The sequence below is a fragment of the Gopherus flavomarginatus genome, chromosome 5 (assembly GCF_025201925.1).
Source record: "Gopherus flavomarginatus isolate rGopFla2 chromosome 5, rGopFla2.mat.asm, whole genome shotgun sequence".
Classification (NCBI taxonomy): domain Eukaryota; kingdom Metazoa; phylum Chordata; order Testudines; family Testudinidae; genus Gopherus; species Gopherus flavomarginatus.
The window spans coordinates 83,536,728-83,555,855 of record NC_066621.1 but is presented as its reverse complement, the minus strand read 5'-3'; the positions used below and the strand labels follow the sequence as shown (position 1 = coordinate 83,555,855).

General features: G+C 45.6%; 1 protein-coding gene across 2 annotated transcripts in view; it reads right to left on the bottom strand.

The window, feature by feature from the left end:
• Nucleotides 1–19,128, bottom strand: part of ALKBH3 (alkB homolog 3, alpha-ketoglutarate dependent dioxygenase) — a 62,694-nt gene that overhangs the window by 23,921 nt on the left and 19,645 nt on the right. For both annotated transcript variants that reach the window (XR_007774682.1, XM_050955482.1), the window contains exons 7-8: nt 14,012–14,100; nt 10,705–10,914 (exon numbers count right to left, since the gene is read on the bottom strand). Coding sequence is in view for 1 of the 2 variants with exons in the window: in XM_050955482.1 (XP_050811439.1) it covers nt 10,705–10,914; nt 14,012–14,100 (299 nt within the window). In the remaining variant the exon portion in view is untranslated. The remainder of the gene's footprint in view (nt 1–10,704; nt 10,915–14,011; nt 14,101–19,128) is intronic.

Genomic DNA, 19,128 nt, shown 5'->3' with positions numbered 1-19,128 from the left:
CTGTACCACACTGGCCTGGGTCTGTCACACACCCTTCAGCAGCACTATTTTACCACCTCAGTAGCTTACACTGTTTTACAGCCCTCACGTTGTGTGTGTGCGCGCGACAGAGAGGGGCTGCTTTTATTTTTTTCTCTATCAAGGCAAGTCTGTACATCAGTGGTTCCCAAACTTTAACAACCGGTGAACCCCTTTTATTAAAATGTCAAGTCTCACGAACCCCCTCCTAAAAATGAATATTTCTAGGAATTTTCTCCTTTACCTGAGTATAAATTATAAAAGCGGTGATCTTGCAAATATAAAATTTGTTTTTACGATTTGCTTATTACACATTATTAATTATTATTTATCATTACAGTATTTTTATTACATTATGAAAATGGTAACATTCTTCCAAGATCTCAGTTTTGTAGCTTGTATTACTTTGAATAAGCCTGTTATAAGACAAGGCTCCTATGTTTCATTAAGGAGTATCAGATGTGAAACAGTAGGAAAGTATTTAAGAAGCCAACTCAAAGAGTCCTCCTACACAAGCATTCAGGTCTTGAGTAGTCCAGGCAAACAATGCACATTACAAAAAAGCTTAAACTTGTTTTTCATAATTTTAAAACCAAGACTAGCTACCTATTTAATTTTTAAAACAGCAAAAAAAATATCCACCTCCCTTTCCATTTCTTATAAGGAGTCTTGAAGTTTGATAGATATGCTTGCTTTGATCTGCTTAACTCTGGGAAGTCCAGGGGCTCTGGGCTGCTGGCCCCGTGCTGCTCGGGGTCCCTACGGACAGCTCTGTCCGTCATTAGGAATTTTTTCCTGAGAAGCCCCTGTAACATTTCGCAAACCCTGGTTTGGGAACCACTGCTCTACCTTAATATGCCATGCATCATACTGTATTTACATGGCACCTTTCATCCTAAAGGGTTCCAAAGCCATTTATACGGAGTACACACAAAGATTACTTCACCCAAAAGTGAAATGAAGCCACCTCAGAAGTGGCAGCATTTGCAGATGATACAAAACTACTCAAGATAGTTAAGTCCAAAGCAGACCATGAAAAATTACAAAGGGACCACACAAAACTGGGTGAATGAACAACAAAATGGCAGACGAAATTCAACGTTGATAAATGCAAAGTAATGCACATTGGAAAACGTAATCCCAACTATACATATAAAATTATGGAGTCTAATTTAGCTGTTACCACTGAACAAGATCTTGGAGTCACTGTGGATAGTTCTCTGAAAACATCCACTCAATGTGCAGCGACAATCAAAAAAAGCTAACAGAATGTTGGGAATCATTATGAAAGGGATAGATAAGACAGAAAAATATCATATTTCCTCTATATAAATCCATTGCATGCCCACATCTTGAATTATGTGTGCAGATCAAAAAAGATATTGGAATTGGAAAAGGTAGAGAAAAGGGCAACAAAAATGATTTAAGGATATGGAATGGCTGCCATATGAGGATACATAAGACTGGGACTTTTCAGCTTGGAAAAGAGACGACTAAAGGAGGATATAATTGAAGTCTATAAAATCCTTATTTACTTTCTCCAAACCAATCATGAAGTGTTATTTACTCATTCTGATAACACAAGAAATAGGGGTCACCAAATGAAATTAATAGGTGGAAGGTTTAAAACAAACAAACGGAAGTATTTCTTCACACAACCTCACAGTGAACCTGTGGAACTCATTGCCAGGGGATGTTGTGAAGGCCAAGGCTATTACAGAGTTAAAAAAAAAACTAGATAAGTTCATGGAGGATAGGTCCATCAATGACTATTAGCCAGGATGGGCAGGGATCCAAAGCCATGCTTTGAAGTGTCCCTAGCCTCTGTTTGCCAGAAGCTGGGAATGGGCGGGAGGGGATGAATCACTTGATGATTACCTGTTCTGTTCACTCCGTTTGAAGCACCTGGCACTGGCTACTATCAAAAGACAGGATACTGGGCTAGATGGACCATTGGTCTGACCCAATATGGCCATTTTTATGCTCTTATGAAATCCAGTAGCAGTTTCCCTAAGCACAGAAACATTACATGAGTTAAAGCATGAAGAGGAGACTAATCATGTATCCAACTGAAAATGGAGGTGGAATTTCAGGTTGGCAGAACATAATCTAAGTTCCAATCTAACCAGGACACCAGGGTTAACATCTGTAATACCTTCCATTTTGACAGCCCTACTTTGGAGGCAGCATCAGGAGGCAAAATATAAAGAGGCACATTGGCCTTTGAAATCCCTGAACCAAAATAATAAATTACCAGAATCTCCTATTATCTGTTCAGTAGAAGCTCAGCTCAAAAATACAAGCACCTACAGAACACTTGGGTATTTGATTTTTGGAGGGAAGTGATTTATTTATTTATCTACCCCTCAGAAGGGCTTCAGGATTAACTCTGGATAACCTGAAGTTCTAATGCTAGCAGATGATAAACTAGATAGCTTGAAAGCCTGTGACAACTATTAATCTGAATTCTTCTTCCCCTTCCTAAACTATGTTCACTGACCCCTAACCTTTTTTTTTTGTAGAGAGCAGCAATCAGACTCCAAATGCCTAAAGTCAAGTTTATATCTTTTCAAGAAAATAGGAATAGCATATTAAAATATGACAATCACGTCTTGATGGTACATTTTGAAAGGCTATAATTTCCATCAGACTCCTGCAATTCTTGCTTGACTGAGCTTCTGGCGTCAGAGGAAGCTCAACGGGAAATTGCAAAGCTAGTCAAAATACCACAGTGTTTAGAATTTGAAAAGAACATGCATCATGTGCTGTATAAGATGTTAAACTTGATTACCATTCAGGCACACGATACTGTTTACAGAAACTCATCCAAAGGTTATCTTGGGTCTGGGGATTACGCTTTAGAACATTCTATTGAATACTTCCCTTTTAGCCAACCCAAGAGCCTCCAAGAGACATCTCCATTAAAATGCAAAATAGAACTAGAGAAAGAATTTTAAAAGGCATCACCTGTCTAGCTTGGACAATATAAAACCACAGACATATGTAGTAAACACATATAACAAACATTATACCTACATAATGCATAATTTTAGGGCATGAGCAACTCTTTGAACAGGTTTATTTCTCCCCCATAGTAGATGTTCTCATACCAGATGAGGGTGCCATTTTAATGGAAGAGACAAGGTAGGTGTGGTACTATCATTTATTGAACCAACTTCTGTTGGTAGAAGAAAAACTTTCAAGTTTCACAGAGCTCTTCTTCAGGGCTGGAAAAGGTAACTAGAATGTCACAACTAAACACAAGATGGGACCGATTGTTAAGCATAAGGGGTTTACACAAATTGTAAGAAATCACTTAAAATGAAGTGGGCAATTAACACCTTTTCTGTCAAAGGTTTGCAAACTTTGCAGACAAAGAAGAGTTAGCAATAGTATCAGTTGTGAGCCATAAAACCAGTTACCCTTTTGAGACCATGATTTTTAGGCCTTGCCTACACTACACAGTTTTGTTGACAAAAATCAGCTTTCATCGATAACGCAGTGGAGGTGTACACACAACAGTGTTCCTCCCACTGATTTAACTCCCCTGCTATGCCGACAAAACAAAATCACCTCTACGAGCAACACAGAGCTTTTTGTGATGCCCCCCAGTGTAGACAGTGAGTTTGCTTTTGTTACCCTAAATGGTCTCCAGGATGTGTCCCACAATGCCCATCATGACCGCTCTGGTCAGCAGTTTGAACTCTGCTGCCCTGCAGGTACACAGGCATGCCCCTCTTCCCTGCTTAAAGGCCTGTGCATTTTTGAAACTCCTCTTCTTGTTTATGTGGCATGGACTGTTCACATACCATCTTTCCAGCTGACCACGCCAGCTTTCCGCAAGAGATAAACTCTCACATGGAATACACGGGAGCTGTTGGATCTGCTAGGTCTGTGGGGAGAAAAGGCTGCGCATTCGCAGCTTCGCTCAAACTGTAGGAAGTTTGATATCTATGGGCAGATTGCTCAAGGCATGCAGGAGAAGGGACATGAAAGCGACATGCAACAGTGCTATGCTAAGATCAAGGAGCTGAGGCAGGGGTACCAGAAGGCAAGGGAGGCCAACCATCACTCTGGTGCAGAGCTGAAGACGTGCTGTGTCTATGAGGAGCTGCACGCCATCCTTAGCAGTGACCCCACTGCCAAGCGCCCCATGGTTACTTTGGGGCAACTGGAAGCAGCAGCCAGTGGAGTCAACCCCGAGGACAAAGTGGTGGATGAGAAAGTGGAATTGGAGGAGGATGTGTGACAGGGTCATTGATGACGTGGCAATCCCAGGCCTATTTTTGACTCTGGAGGTGTCTAGTCAGTCCCAGCACTCTGGCTCTGGCGCTCATGAAGCAGGAGAAGCAAGTGCTGGTAAGCAGGCATTTTGCTTTGATATTGCACAGTGATAGGAGACTGAGGTCTCATTTATTTTGTTAGATGGTAAAGGAGGGATAAGAGATAGAAATTAACAACAGAGCCTATAAAGCTACATAGTGGAGACCTGGCAGAAAAGTTTGTTAATGTACTCTGGGATGTCCCAGGGAATCCTCCATAGACATCTCTAGGAAACTTTTGTGTAGACACTCTGCAATCCTCTGCCAAAGATTCCTTGGCAAAGCTAACTTGTTTCTGCCCTCGCTATAGGAAACGTTGCCGCACCAACTGGCAATTATTACTGCAGGGACCAAAGCGACAGGCAGGTGAGCAGCATATGGACCCAGTCTGAAGCCATATGCATGAAGGAGCTGCACCCTTGCACCCTGGGTTACCCTCAGAAATGAGATATCGGGTTTGATTACTCCAGCTCTCCCCAGGCGTGTACAGTGATCCTCTTCGCAAACCACTCAGACCCTTTGTCCCTTTTTACCCATTCCCAACCTCCACCCCCTAACAAACTTACCATATTTGGGACTCCCACTGAGCTGTGTGCTAGCAAAGAGACCGTGAGAAAGGGGTGTACGTTACTTTTGTGATTAATGGCTTTGAGTGCACACTCCACACCATCTCTATTCATTGTTTCTTTGGCTTCTAAAGATGTGCCCTTGAGGACCAACCCCTACACACTGGCAAAGCGCTTCTATCAGATAAGGAGGCGAACCAGAAGGAGATTTTTAGAGTAGTGCTGCAGTCAACAGATGCAGCACACAGCGAAACATGACCGTGGAAGGAGACAATAAATGAAAAATACAGGCTGGATAGCCTGGAAAGGAGACATGGATAGGAGCAGATGATAAAGCTACTGGGAGGGACAGACAGAGATGCTCAAGTCCCTCAGACTGCTGCAGTCTGAACACATCTATGCACGACTCCCCCTGCAGCCAAAACAGAATGCCATTACATGCCCTCCCCAAACTCCCCCAACACATTCCCTGCATTTTCCTGTTCCATCACAGCACCCTTTGCAATCCACCCCACCCCTAGAGACTGGTTTCATGATGAAAGCTGGAGTTACACACAGCTGTGAGAGCTTGAACCAAGAGACTGCTCCTCATTGCCATGTCCTGTTTGCAAAAAGGAAAAAAAGGTGTTTTATCCTTTTATTAAAGCCTAGTATTCATGTCATGCACATGGTAGTTGCTGCTAACATTCAAAGTGGCTATAAGCAGGATAGACCCCCTTCAATTAAAGGCTCAGGAAGCAAGCATTACAGGGGCCACTTAAGGTGGCAAGTAAACACTGCCTTACCAAATATATCACATAAAGACACACTACTGGTGCTCATTATCAAAATGCTCCTTCAGAGCCTCCCTGATTCTAACAGCCACCAGGCTGAGTTCCTCTAATTGCTCTGGTATCTGGCTGCTCAAAATCAGCAGACAGCTGATCCACCTCAGAGCTCCACCCATCGGGAAACTTTGCCCTCTTCACTTCGCAAATGTTATGCAGAGTGCAGCAAGCTGCTATGACCATCAGAATATTTGCCTCACTGAGGTCTAAACTGCCAAAAAGGCAGTGCCACCGACCTTTTAATCAGCTACAAGCACATTCAATGGTCATTCGGCACCTCCTGGTCCTGTGTTGAAATGCTCCTTGTTGCTGTCTAGGTTCCCAGTGTAAGGCTTCATGAGCCACAGAAGCAAAGGGCAGGTAGGGTCTCCAAGGATCACTGTGGGCATTTCCACATCCCCCATTGGAATCTTCTAGTTTGGAAAAAGTCCTGGCACGCAGCGTGTTTCTAAAGATGCGTGTGTTATGAACTTTCCCTGGTCAACCCACATTGGTATCAGTGAAATGGCCCCTGTGAGCTACCAGCACCTGCAAGACCATGAAGAAGTAGCCCTTTCTGTTAATGTACTCTGTCACAAAATGGCTGGGGTCAAAATTGGGATATTGTCTCGCTGAAGTTAGGGAATTCCATTGCTGCAAAGGCATCGATTATTTCCCACACATTACCCAAAGTCACAGTCCTTCATAGCAGGAGGTGATTAATGGCCCTGCACATTTGTATCACTGCAACCCCCACAGTGGACCTTCCAACTCCAAACTGATTTGAGACTGACCAGTAGCAATCTAGATCTGCAAGCTTCCACACAGCTATCGCTACTTGCTTTTCCACTGAGAGGGTAGCGCTCATTCTGGTGTCTTTGCACCACAGGGGAGGGTGAACTCCACACACAGTTCCAGGACAGTGGCTTTGGCATCTGAAAGTTCTGCAGCCACTGCTCGTCATCCTATATCTGCATCACGATGTGATCCCACTATTCAGTGCTTGTTTCCCAAGCTCAGTACAGACAGTCCACCATGTGCAGCTGCTCCGTGAATGCCAGAAGCAATCGTGAATTGTTTCTTTTCATTTCACACAGCAGGGCAGGCACCACAGATTCACCTTCTGTTTCCCAGCTCATGTAATACTGCAGGACCAGCCATATTGTGTTCATAATGCTCATTACCAGACTGGTCAGCAGTTCAGGAGCCATGCTTTCAGGCAGAGATGGTGGGTACAGAGTTTACCGGGGCTGTTCAAAAAAGGCATGAAATGAAGTTAGAAGCCCATGGATGGAAAGAACTGCATCATGGAATGGTGAACATGCCCCCATGATGCACTGAGATCCATCCTCAGATCTCCCAGTGGCAGAGAGTGACAAGCTGCACAGTGGGATAGCTATCCACAATGCAACATTCTGTCGCTGAAAGAGCACCACCAGTGGATGCACTCCACCAACAGAAGGACCGTTGTGTGGATGTGCACACTCGATGTAATTAAAGCGGCATATGGTTGTCAACGTAACTTAAATCGACTTAACTCAGCGTCTAGCAGAATTAGGAATTTAAGTTCTCATGCTTGTCCTTTAAAGGTGCTGTGCAGGTGATTCCTTTGAGGATGAGGACTGATAGGTCAGATATGGAGTGATCACTTTGTGCAACGTGTTTACCCAGGGATGCACAACCTGCACAATACCACCAGGGTGAGAAGGATCCCTGGCAGCCTCCCACAATAAATTCTCCTCTGCTTGTGAAGGACATATTCTGACATAAGAACTGCTATCGAGAGGGAGAGTAGGCCCAGCAGCCTACAGTGCTTTATGCCATTCATGGTATCCTCCTTAACCCCAAATGAACAAAAAGAAAGTTTTCCTATGTCACTTCTTACTTTAAATACCACCCAAAACTTCCTCCTCCTAATTTGACTTGATTTTATTTCTCTAGCAGAGGTTGATTTACACCTTCACGCTGTTTTTCAGTTATCTGAATGCAACTTAAAGTAACCCAAACTTTTCTTTTTACAGCTGGAAACATGTCTGTTTCATACACAAACCAGCTGAACTGAATTTCTCTGAAATTTTCCAAGAGTGCAGATGTTAAGCTGAGCTCATATATGGAAAGCTATGCCTAAATGCAACTAAGGAGTTATAGCGAAGACTCTTTTGCAATATTAACTGTAGCATTCACTGATGCAAATACTATAATAGAGAGAGACAGAGAAGAATGCTCTCCTATTACAACGTTTATATTCTGGCTCCAATCTCTCTGAGAACACAGTCAAACTTTATACCACTCAAAATCCCTGGCCCCAATAAATCATCACCATGCCAGAAAAGATCCATAGCAGATCTCATGGAGACATATTGACAAGGAGCAAAAAAAAGCAGAGGGTGTTAGGAAGATACTGTGATCTGCTTCTAAGCCCTCGTCCAGACTAACCCGCGGCATCGGCGGGTTAAAATCGATTGCTCGGGGATCGATATATCGCGTCTAGTCTGGACGCGGTGTATCGATCCCCGAGCGCGCTTACATCGATTCCGGAACTCCATCAATCCGAACGGAGTTCCGGAATCGACGCGGAGAGCCGCGGACATCGATGCCGCCCCGTCCAGACTGGTGAGTACCTCGATTTTAGAAATTCGACTTCAGCTACGTTATTCTCGTAGCTGAAGTTGCGTATCTAAAATCGATTTTAATTCCTAGTCTGGACGTGGCCTAAGATGTAAACAGTTCCAGTATGTTTCCAGCAACTGATGTTGCCAGGAATGTCACACTTTCAATGCAAAGGAATACTCTTTATTTACAAACTAAGATTCAGAAGGGATATTGAGGAAAGGAATGAGTGGCCCTCAGGGATATTTCTGTTAAGAAATCGTACTTTGCTCCACACTGCATTGTATAAGAAATTGTTCTATCAAGTTAAAGGCAACAGTCAAACTTGTATGGAGTGGGCGCGATTCTCTCCTTTCCCCACAGTGAACAAATTTCCAGAGCTGAGAATGAATAGAAAGCTTGCCCAGAGGCTATGCACATTTAATATGCTTCTTTCAAGTGCTAAGGAAAAGCTGCACCGTTCACATTGAATTTCAGTAAATTTTGCTAAACCCTGACCCTCCCAAAAGAAATATTCCCTGCATCTAGTCAATCCTGCCACCAACTAAAGCTTCCCAAAGGTGTCTCCTGTTGACTTTCCCTGTCACCAGGGCATTACACACTAATATGACCACTGATGCGACTGACTCACCTGTTTTGGAATCAGAGAAATACTAAAAACTGAGGAAGAGACGAGTGGGGAAAATTAGTATGAAATGTGACTCATGTAATTTACTCCTCCAATTGTGAACTTGACTGTTTGAAACAAAATGGTCCATGCAGACTACTAAAGTGCAACTTCTAACAGTCCCTGTACTTGCTACATGAAGAGGTTTTTCCTGATAGTTTAGTAGTTTTCTACATTGCTTTCTGCATCAATGTATTCAAAGCCAACAGCAACATTTTACAGATAGACAGAAACTTCCATCCCAAAGTGCTTGCAAACTATATAAAACCACTCCACCACCATTGAAATGCAGAAGCAATTTAACATTACACAATAATAGCACATAACAGTTTAGGAGAGAGAGGGAGGAATAAGAAGGGACAATATAACTGCCCAAAGTCAAAATACAGTCAGCTCAGGATACCGGACTGATCTGTTACTTTTACTAGGGAATCTTCTATGACCACAAATGGTCAAGACCTCAGTTTTGCAACTCATGAGGAAGTCAGCCCTTCTGAAAGCACAGCATTCCCAACACAGCTGGGTCAGCCTTGACTCAGACGGGAGAGTGCTACCTACTTAATCATCAATACCATTTCCTGCAGAATCAGGGGGAGTCCAAGGAGGTGCCCATCCAAGTAATGCCTGGCTCAAACTCTGCTTAATTTGAGAGGTATGATGAGGCAGTTTGGCATCACAGAGAAATAAATTAAATTGCTCTCCTCCTCGCCCCTAGTCCATTATCTCTCACTACTCACTCATACACCACAGCCAAGGAGTGGCCATTGGTAAGAGGCCTTTTATGTACTGGATATCCACTGGAGCTGCTCTTTATCCCACATACCTTATAGTTAGGCATCAATTAACTGGTGACAAAAACAGTATTTCAGTAAGTCTGTGTGTGAGAACCCCCTTCTAATTTTATGTGCCCACTTCTCGCAGGGGCTTCTCCTGATGCTGCTCTAGCTCAGTGGTTGTCAACCAGTGGTACATGTACTCCTGGGGGTACACAGAGGTTTTCCAGAGGGTACATCAATTCATCCAGATGTTTGCCTACTTTTACAGCAGGCTACACAAAAAACACTAGCAACATTGCAAACTAAAATTTCATACAGACAATGACTTGTTTATACTGCTCTATATACTATACCTGAAATGTAAGTACAATATTTATATTCAATTTGATTTATTTTATAATTATATGGTAAAAATGAGAAAAAAAGTAACCAATTTTTCAGTACTAGTGTGCTGTGACATTTTTTTGTATTTTTATGTCTGATTTTTGTAAGCAAGTATTTTTTAAGTAAAGTGAAACTTGGAGTGCACAAGACAAATCAGACTCCTGAAAGGGGTACACTAGACTGGAAAGGTTGAGAATCACTACTCTAGCTAACTTGGAAGGTCTTTACCATGGCTGCAGGAATCCTCAAAACGTAATTTCACTGTAGTGAAATGTTCCTGTGCAGTTAAACAGCTGTTGCATTCCAATTCAGAATGGCTGCATTTCAGAGATAGGTGAAGTGATTTCTGTATTTACCATATACAGATTATGGTGTATTTTGGAGTCATTTTGAGTGGGACATAACACATTGGAAAGCAGATACAGTGTCCTTCCCTTTTGGGGATCTTGCATTTCACAATAATGTAGTATTACTAGTGATGAGAACCTCACACTGCTATCTAGATCCCAAGACCCAAGAAAATGAGAATGAGGGTGAGAGTAAGAAAACACTCACAGGTGGGGGTTTCTTCCTCATCTCAAAGATTCGGGTGGCACCAAGGCTGAGGGAGGCAATGACAGGGTTTCTCCCCAATGATGGCTCATCATCACTGTGCCAGTCGACACTGTCCTTCTCGTTTCGGTACAGATTGCAGAGCAGAGAGTTGAAGGTATGACTGGTGGCCTTTTTGACGTGCTCCTTCAGCATGGTCAGCAGAGGATGCCACTGCAATCAGTACAGCAAAGTGGTCATAGGGAGAAGAGCAGGAGGTGAGGTAGACGCACTGGAGAAAGTACCAGCACAGAAGGGGAAAAGTTTCAGGGTATCAGAGATGCAAAGCAAAGGCAAAATCACTAGGACTGGAAGGGGTACAAGGCCCACAATATTTTTGCATAATAAACATGAAGCCAACTGACCCTATGCCTCTCCTAAACTTTTAGTACATGCTTCCAGTGCAGCAGAAGTGCAGCCCTTCTGCTCTGTGTGGTCATGGTAGCACTGAGTCATTGCTATTTCACCACCAAAGCCATGCTGCTATTCTGCCTTGCACGCCCACCTGGCCTTTCATAGCACTGTGGCTGTTACAGCCCTCCTGGTTAACTGTGAGAATGAAATCTGCTTAAAAGGCCCAGGGATAAACATTATGGCTGCTAACTGAGATGATGACTAAAGAACACTGAACTGCAATCTTCTATGACCACAAATGGTCAAGACCTCAGTTTTGCAACTCATGAGGAAGTCAGCCCTTCTGGAACCAGTGGCTAACTGGCACATGAAGCCTAGGGTTGTTCACCAGGAGTACAAGGTGAGTGCTGGCATAACATTGCCATTCTGTGTCCCTGCATTCCCTGCTCTAATAGTACTGCTTAATGAGTCTAGCTCACCTTCTGTGCTTTGATTTTAATGTTCTAATAGTTTGTTATAAAGTGATTCAAGACATAAGTGGATCTCAATCTCCATGAACTACAGTCATTGTATTGTTAACGTTTCTGTGACCAGTGTCTATAGCAATTATACAGATTCTACTGTAATTGCTTTCAATGCATCATGGGTATTTAATAATGATTTTACATATTTATATCATGCCTTTCATTTGAGGATCTCTTAGTGCTTTTAGCCAGTAACTAAGTTTCTAGCCCCAATGTGAGATATGTCAGAATCATTACCCCCATTATATAAGGGAAACATTGAGGCACATGAGGTTAATGGATTTATTCAAGGTTGCACCGCAAGTCGGGGCAGAGGACGGACTAGAACCCAGGAGTCTCGACTCCCAGTCTCCTCCTCTACTTAAAAGACCACATTGCCTCCTTCATGTTCACCAGGGGTCCATTTATCTACTGGCTCTGGCATTGGAACCTAATCACAGCATTCTTATCTATCCTAGGTATTTCTAGTTCAGTCACCACCATCAATACCTAGGTGCCATGTGAATGATTATCTATGAAAATAGCTTGTAGTTCAGGGAGATCATTGCATTGAAGTGTCACATTTAACAAGTGGGCTGCCTAAAGAAAGAAAACCATTGGATCTACAGGATTACAGTTTGTGAGGAATTTGAAATGAACTGACAGGAGAGGGCTCACGAGGAATTACCAGCACCACTTTCTAGTAACTGCTTGATCATTACTTAATTTCTTTGATTTCCACTCTGACAATATTCCCATCGGCAACCTCATCAGGTAGAAATGTGGATGTGAATGCGTGATTCAAAAGGAACTCCACTGTAAATGAGCAGTAACTGAAGTCCTCTTGTTATGAAAGGTTACCAGGTTACCAAATATTTCACTGCTTACAAGGAAACATTTTTCTAATACCATGATTCACACAACTATAAGCACATATTGCACTTGGGAGGGTTTCAAGTTCCTATTATCCCCACACTGCTACATATCAAACTTCCAGGGCCTGATACTTCGATGTGGCTAAGCTATGCTCTAAACCTCTATCCCTCTACCTGGATCCTAAGGTTGCTTTAAGATACACTGGGGTAATGGTCCCATTCTGCCAGGCAGGGATTGCCAGAGCTCTGCAAACTTTATGTCACTGGAGGATTCCTTCACATCAGGGAAATCCCCAGCTGCAAAGGAATCAGAAAAGGGGAGGGGAGAGAGAGAGAGAATCACTAACAGTCCTGAAGACTGAGGGTCTTTGCCTTTTCATATAAGAAGTACATCACACACAGTGGTAGGCAAGTTTTCCTCATACTAACCCACCACCTTGCCTTGTCTCTAACCTCATACTAACCTCCCACCAACTGCTAATAGCTTTCACTGCTTAGCTATTCTGAGCTGGATTTGAACAACCGATCAGCAGGTGGAAAGGCTCCATATGGCATTGCCAACCTCCAGAGCCATCCAGATTCCACCACCTCTTTCTAGAAAACATTTAAATAAAACACTATGTAACTGAATACATCCCAATCCATGGGCTGTCTGTATTTTTCCATCCTAAATTACACAGCCTTTACTAGAGCATTATCATGACTGCCAGACCCTTCCATCTCAGATTGTTTACTCAAGCACTGTGTGCAAAATCCCATTTCCCTCAAATTCTGCTTTGTTGGGATGTATCTTTCCTTGGCAGCAGTGAAGATATCTGGGACTCGACAGAAGCCCTCTCTCATGTAACCTAGTTCTCACTAGTTATTCTTAATTTATGGCTTAACACAGGGGAATCTATTGCCATGGAAATTTCAAACAAAGAAACGTCTGGACACAGTCCAAATGGACAACAATGTTGACAGAGTGTGACTGAGCATGAACAAAAAGTCAACAAAGTCACTTTGCAATGTTTCTGACCCTTCAAAAATAGCAAAATGGCGTGGGAAATTATACGGTACAATCTGATCTTGCTAAACAGACAGGTCATGTGTACTAATCTGATTACACTCAGACACGTAGCGAGAATATGCCTGAATGCTGCCTAAAGAAGAATCAAGAAGTGTTTATTTTTAAAGTTTCTTAAAGGGAGTTTATTATCATAAAGAACATTATATTGTCTCTGAGGCATACAGAATGGTTAAGAGACATGCCCAAGGTCAGAACTTGGTCAGAAGAAGAACCTGGAATAGAATTTAGGAGTAGCGATTGCTAATACCCTACCACCAGAAAAGGCTCCTCATCAAAGTGATAAATTATAAGTCTGAATAAATCCACAAATAATGAAATTCCATAAAGCAGGCATATACACCATTGACCTACTTTGGTAATCAGGAATCAGATGGGATCCACAGTGCAAATGTTTGCCTATCTTTTAAAAAACTTTAAAAAAGTTATTACTGCAATCTACAAAGAAAAAGCCATCATAAATTAATACGTACATTAGGATTTGGCTGCATTGTTAACCTGGAGTAAGTGTAAGGAAGTTCCCCATACCAGGAAGTAAGTCTGGGCTCCATGTAAGATAGATCTAAAGAAAGAACAATAGGAAAACTTTACAAATCAGGTATCAACTGGCTAGGAAGTGAGGAGGTGAAAGTGCAAGACTCTCGAGAAGCTTTTTGCAAGTGATGATCAAGAAGCACTAGCCTTCTCACCCAAAATTAAAAGGTGACCCCTATAAAGTGCTCACCCCTCCATGAAGAGTCTAAATGGTACCCAATGAAGCAAGTAAATTCAGAAACAGGCCTGAAATTCTAATCGTCTCTCTGTGTGGGGTCCATGCCTTGCAGAGGTCTCAGAATCACACAAAATTTCTCATTTTCTGGGCTACAACAGGTAGGCACATTGGGGTGAGGTATGGATCATAGAATCATAGATTATTAGGGTTGGAAGGGACCTCAGGAGATCATCTAGTCCAACCCCCTGCTCAAAGCAGGACCAATCCCCAACTAAATTCCCAAATGGCCCCCTCAAGGATTGGCCTGGGTTTAGCCAAGTTTAGACAAGGTCACTGAGCTATCCCTCCCCCCTAAGGGATAGTGAGGCTAACTTGAAGCTTCACCTGTAGCTCTTGGTTGCTTTGCTTTCTGTTAGTTTAAATGATGCCCAAAACATCTGCATCAGTTTTAGGGAATGTCTACTGAAAAGGATGGAGCAATGGGAAGGTGGAGCATTGCTGAGGTACAATGTAAGTTGTCTGCAGCTGGGCTGAACCAGTACCACCAGGAACCTGACCTTCCATGACAGATGAGAAAGGGACCAGGAACCCAGAGATTTAAAGGGCGGGCCAGTGAGCCTAGAGAGGACCAAGCTAAAATCCCACTGCATGACGAGAGCCCACACCTCAGGAAGAGTCTCTCCAGCCCTCTCAAGAATCTGACCATCATGTCATGGGAAAACACCATCTGTCCTTGGATCGGTGGGTGAAAAGCGGAGATGGCCACAAGATGCACTCTAATGGAAGTGTGCCAGGCCTTGGTTCCTCAAATAGAGCAAGTAGTCCAGGACAGCCTGTATGGAGGAAAGCAAGGGAGAGATGCCTGTTCGGACGGCCAGCAGGAAAACCTCATCCACTTGGGCAGGTAAGTCAGTCTAGTTGAGGGCTTCCTACTTTCCAGAAGAACCTGTTGGACTCCTTCCGAACAGGTCCGCTCCTCCAGGTTCAGCCCTGCAGCATCCACGTCGAGAGGTGGAGGGATCCGAGGTCAGGATGTAAGAGCCGACCGTGGTCCTATGATAGCAGGTCCAGTCGGTTGGGAAGGGGCCAGGGAGGGGCCGCTGACAGGCTCATGAGCATGCCAAACTAATGCTGGCGAGGCCACATTGGGCCGATCATGATGACCCGTGCCTGGTTTCGCTAGATCTTTGCCAGGGCCCTGCTGATGAATGGAACTGGAGGGAATGCGTACATAAGGCTTCCTGACCACAACAGGATGAAGGCATTGGAGAGGGACGCTTTGCTCAGACCCTGTTGAGAACAAAACTGGTAGCATTTCCTGTTCTGTTTGGTAGCAAACAGTCCACTTGGGGAGTTCCCCACCTTTGGAATATCATGCAGGCTACCTCTGTATGGAGTGAACGCTCGTGGTGAGAGGAGAAGTCTCTGCTGAGCTGGTCTGCGAGTGTATTCCTGATGCCGGGAAGGCAATAAGCTTCCAGTTGGATTTCAAGGCTGATGCAGAAGTCCCACAGATGGAGTGCCTCCTGACAGAGAGCTGACGAGTGCGCTCCCCCTTATCTGTTGATGTAGAACATCAAGGCTGTGTTGTCCGTCAGGATTTGTACCACCCTGCCCGACAGGTGGGGCAAGAAGACTGTGCATGCCAGCTGGACTGCTTGGAGCTCTTTGACATTTATGCGTAACTGTGTCTCCTCTGGGGACCACATCCTGTGTCTGAAAGTTGCTGAGATATGCCCCCAGTCGAGGCGTTTGACACCAACTTGATGGAGCGAGGAGGGTTGTTGAATGGAACCCCTTCCAGGAGTGTCCGGTCAGTCCACCATTGCAGTAAGGTAAGTATTGCCTGGGGAATGGTAACGATCTTCTCCAGGGGGGTCTCAGGACTGGGAATAGACTGTCACCAGCCATTGTTGCAGGGGCCACATCCGGAGCCTGGCATGGCAGACCACATAAGTACATGCTGCCATGTGGCCCAGCAGGTGCAGACAGACCCTGGCTGTAGTCAGAGGGAATGCGGAGACTTCCGCAATGAGGTTCATCATCATGTGGACCTTTCCAGCAGCAGGAACGCCTTGGTGCAGGTATTGTCGAGGACCGCTCCGATGAACTTTATCCTGTGCACTGGCACAAATGTTGATTTTTTGGCATTCACCAGCAGGCCCAGAGAGCGGCACATGGCTTGAAGCACCGTAACTTGAGACCTGGAGCTGCCCTTGACGAGCCAGTTGTTGAGGTACGGGTATATCTGGATACCCCAGAGCCTGAGGTAAGCCGCTACCACCAACATGCACTTGGTAAACACCTTCAGTGCCGTTGCCAGGCTCAACAGGAGGACTGTAAACTGGGACCCCACAGTAAGCCAGAGGAAGTGTCTGTGTCCTTGAAAGCTCGCTATGTGGAAGTATGAGTCCAAGCAAGGGTGGCATACCAGTCTCCTGGATCCAGGGAGAGGATAATAGAAGTCAGAGAGACCATGTGGAATTTTAGCTTCTGGAAGTACTTGTTGAGGACTTGCAGGTCCAAGATGGACCGCAGACCACCTTTGGGATTAAAAAGTACCAGGAATAGAACCCCTTGTTCCTGTACTCGAGAGGAACTTCTTCCACCGCATCCAGCTGTAGTAACCCCTTCACCTCCTGTGTGAGGAGACTTGCATGAGAGGGTTCCCTGAAGAGGGCTGGAGAAGGGGGATAGAAAGGAACTGGAGGGTATAATCCCATTCCACTGTGTTGAGGACCCAGCGGTCCGAAGTTATAGCAGTCCAAGCTGGAAGGAAAGGAGAAAGGCGGTTGGAGAGCACTGGGAAAGATGGATCCGGGGAAGAGTCTGGTAGGCCACCCTCACCGCACACTCAAAACAACTGTTTGGCTCCCTGCTTATTACAGGTCAAGCCCGACTGGGCAGAGGTTGATGGCAGGTGGCTCAGGCGGCACTTGTAACCCTTGGCTCATTTATGGGGCTGGTCCTGTCGAGGCAGACTCCCTGGCCCCGCTGCAGTTTGAACCACTTATGCGCCGGGGCTGGGGTGTAGAGACCCAGGGTTTTTAGGGTGGTGTGGGAGTCCTTGAGGCCATGCAACTTGCTGTCTGTTTGCTCCGCAAATAGGGGCCTGCTGTCGAAGGGCAATACAGCATTGACTGCTGGGTCTTCGGGGACAACCCAGAGAGAAGCAGCCAAGAGACTCACCGCATGGAGATACTGGAAGCCGTGCTGCAGGCAGCAGCATCAGATGCCGCATGGAGGGCCACCCTAGCTGCAGTTATACCCTCATCGAAGATTGCTCCGAACTCCTCCTTGGAAGCGTCAGGGAGCAACCTTTTGAACTTGGCCATGGCTTGCCACATATTGAAGTCATGTTGGCCAGGGAGGGCATGGTGGTTGGCTACTCTCAACTGAAGGCTGGAAGACAAATAAACTTTATGTCCGAAAAGATCCATCCTTCTCAAGTCTTTATTTTTGGGGGTGGTCCCAGGTTATCCCTGCCTCGCCTTGTGGTTAACCGCCTCGACCACAAGGCAACTGGGGGCAGAATGGGAATATAAGTACTCATGCCCTTTGGCTGGCACAAAGTACTTAAGTTTGGCCCTTTCAAAGATGGGGTCAGGGAAGTGGGGGTCTGCCACAGGGCATTAGTGGTTTTGGAGACTCCTTAATGAAGGGGTAGGGCCACCTTGCGGGAGACAAGGACATCACACGGAACAGCCCTTGGACTCTCTAATTCCTCTGCCTGAAGCCCCAGATTAGAAGTGACCCTCTTCAAAAGTTCCTGGTGAGCCCTGGCATCATCCTGAAGGCACTGGGTGAGGGGACCCCATGACAGCCTTGTCCGGCAACGATGAGGACGATGCCAGTGCCACAGGAACATCCACGTCCACTGGTGGTCCAGCAGCTTGTTCCCCTGGGTTCTCCTGAACCTGCAGGGTCTTACCTCGAGCACCAGAAAGGGCTAGGATACCAAGGCTGCTGGCCTTTCTGAGGCTCCCGAAACTGATCGGGCAGCCTGGGAAAGTTGTGTCGGGTACCATGGCACCGGCCACTGCTCTTGGGGCCATCGGGCTAGTTTCACTGCTGATAATGTAGTCTGCATCATCGGTACCGGGACTTGCCCTGCAGTCAGAGACCTTTGTTCCGAGCCAGAGTTACCAGCGTAGCGGTCGGTACCGGGTGACCAGGATCAGGCTGAGTGGTGGCTCTTGTCCGACTGGTGCTGGCTGCTGTGGCCTGAAGCTGACCTGTCCAAATGAGACTGTCTTGGTCTGGCTCTCGGGGACTGACGGCGTAAGGCGGAACTGCATCGGATACCCGGCGATCCATGCCTCACGCTACTTGACTAGTACCGGGACGTCGACCAGAAGCTACTACGGGTCGGTTGCCAGGAGAATCGTCCTGAGTAGGGCAATCTCCTTCTTGGAGATGGGCAGACGGCCCAGCAATCGGCGGTCTCTGGTATCTGATCGGTCCCAGGATTGGTATCAGGACCTTGGAGAAGGTGGGGGCTGGTCCTGGAGTTCTTGCTGGGTGGCGCATGTCTCAGAGGATCTGCGCCATTCCACTAGTGAGGTGCGCCTTGAGTCCCTAAATTGGTGCCCCTAGTGCGGGACCAAAGAGGGCTCTGCTGAGCCTGCCCCGCTAGTCCTGAGGCATGACGGTTTCAGGTGGACGAGTGATAGCAGGACGTCCCTCTCGATGGGGAACGGTGCCACTGAGGCGGGGCCACACATATAGGTCCCAATGCAGGTTTTCCCGAAGACCGAGGTACTGCTGGAGCTGGTGTGGGCAGCACTGCGAGGGTCAGGATCACCTGAGCTGTTTGAAGGACTTCAGGTGTCAACAGCACCTGAAGCTGGCCTGGGCCTGCACCGCTATCTGGAGTCA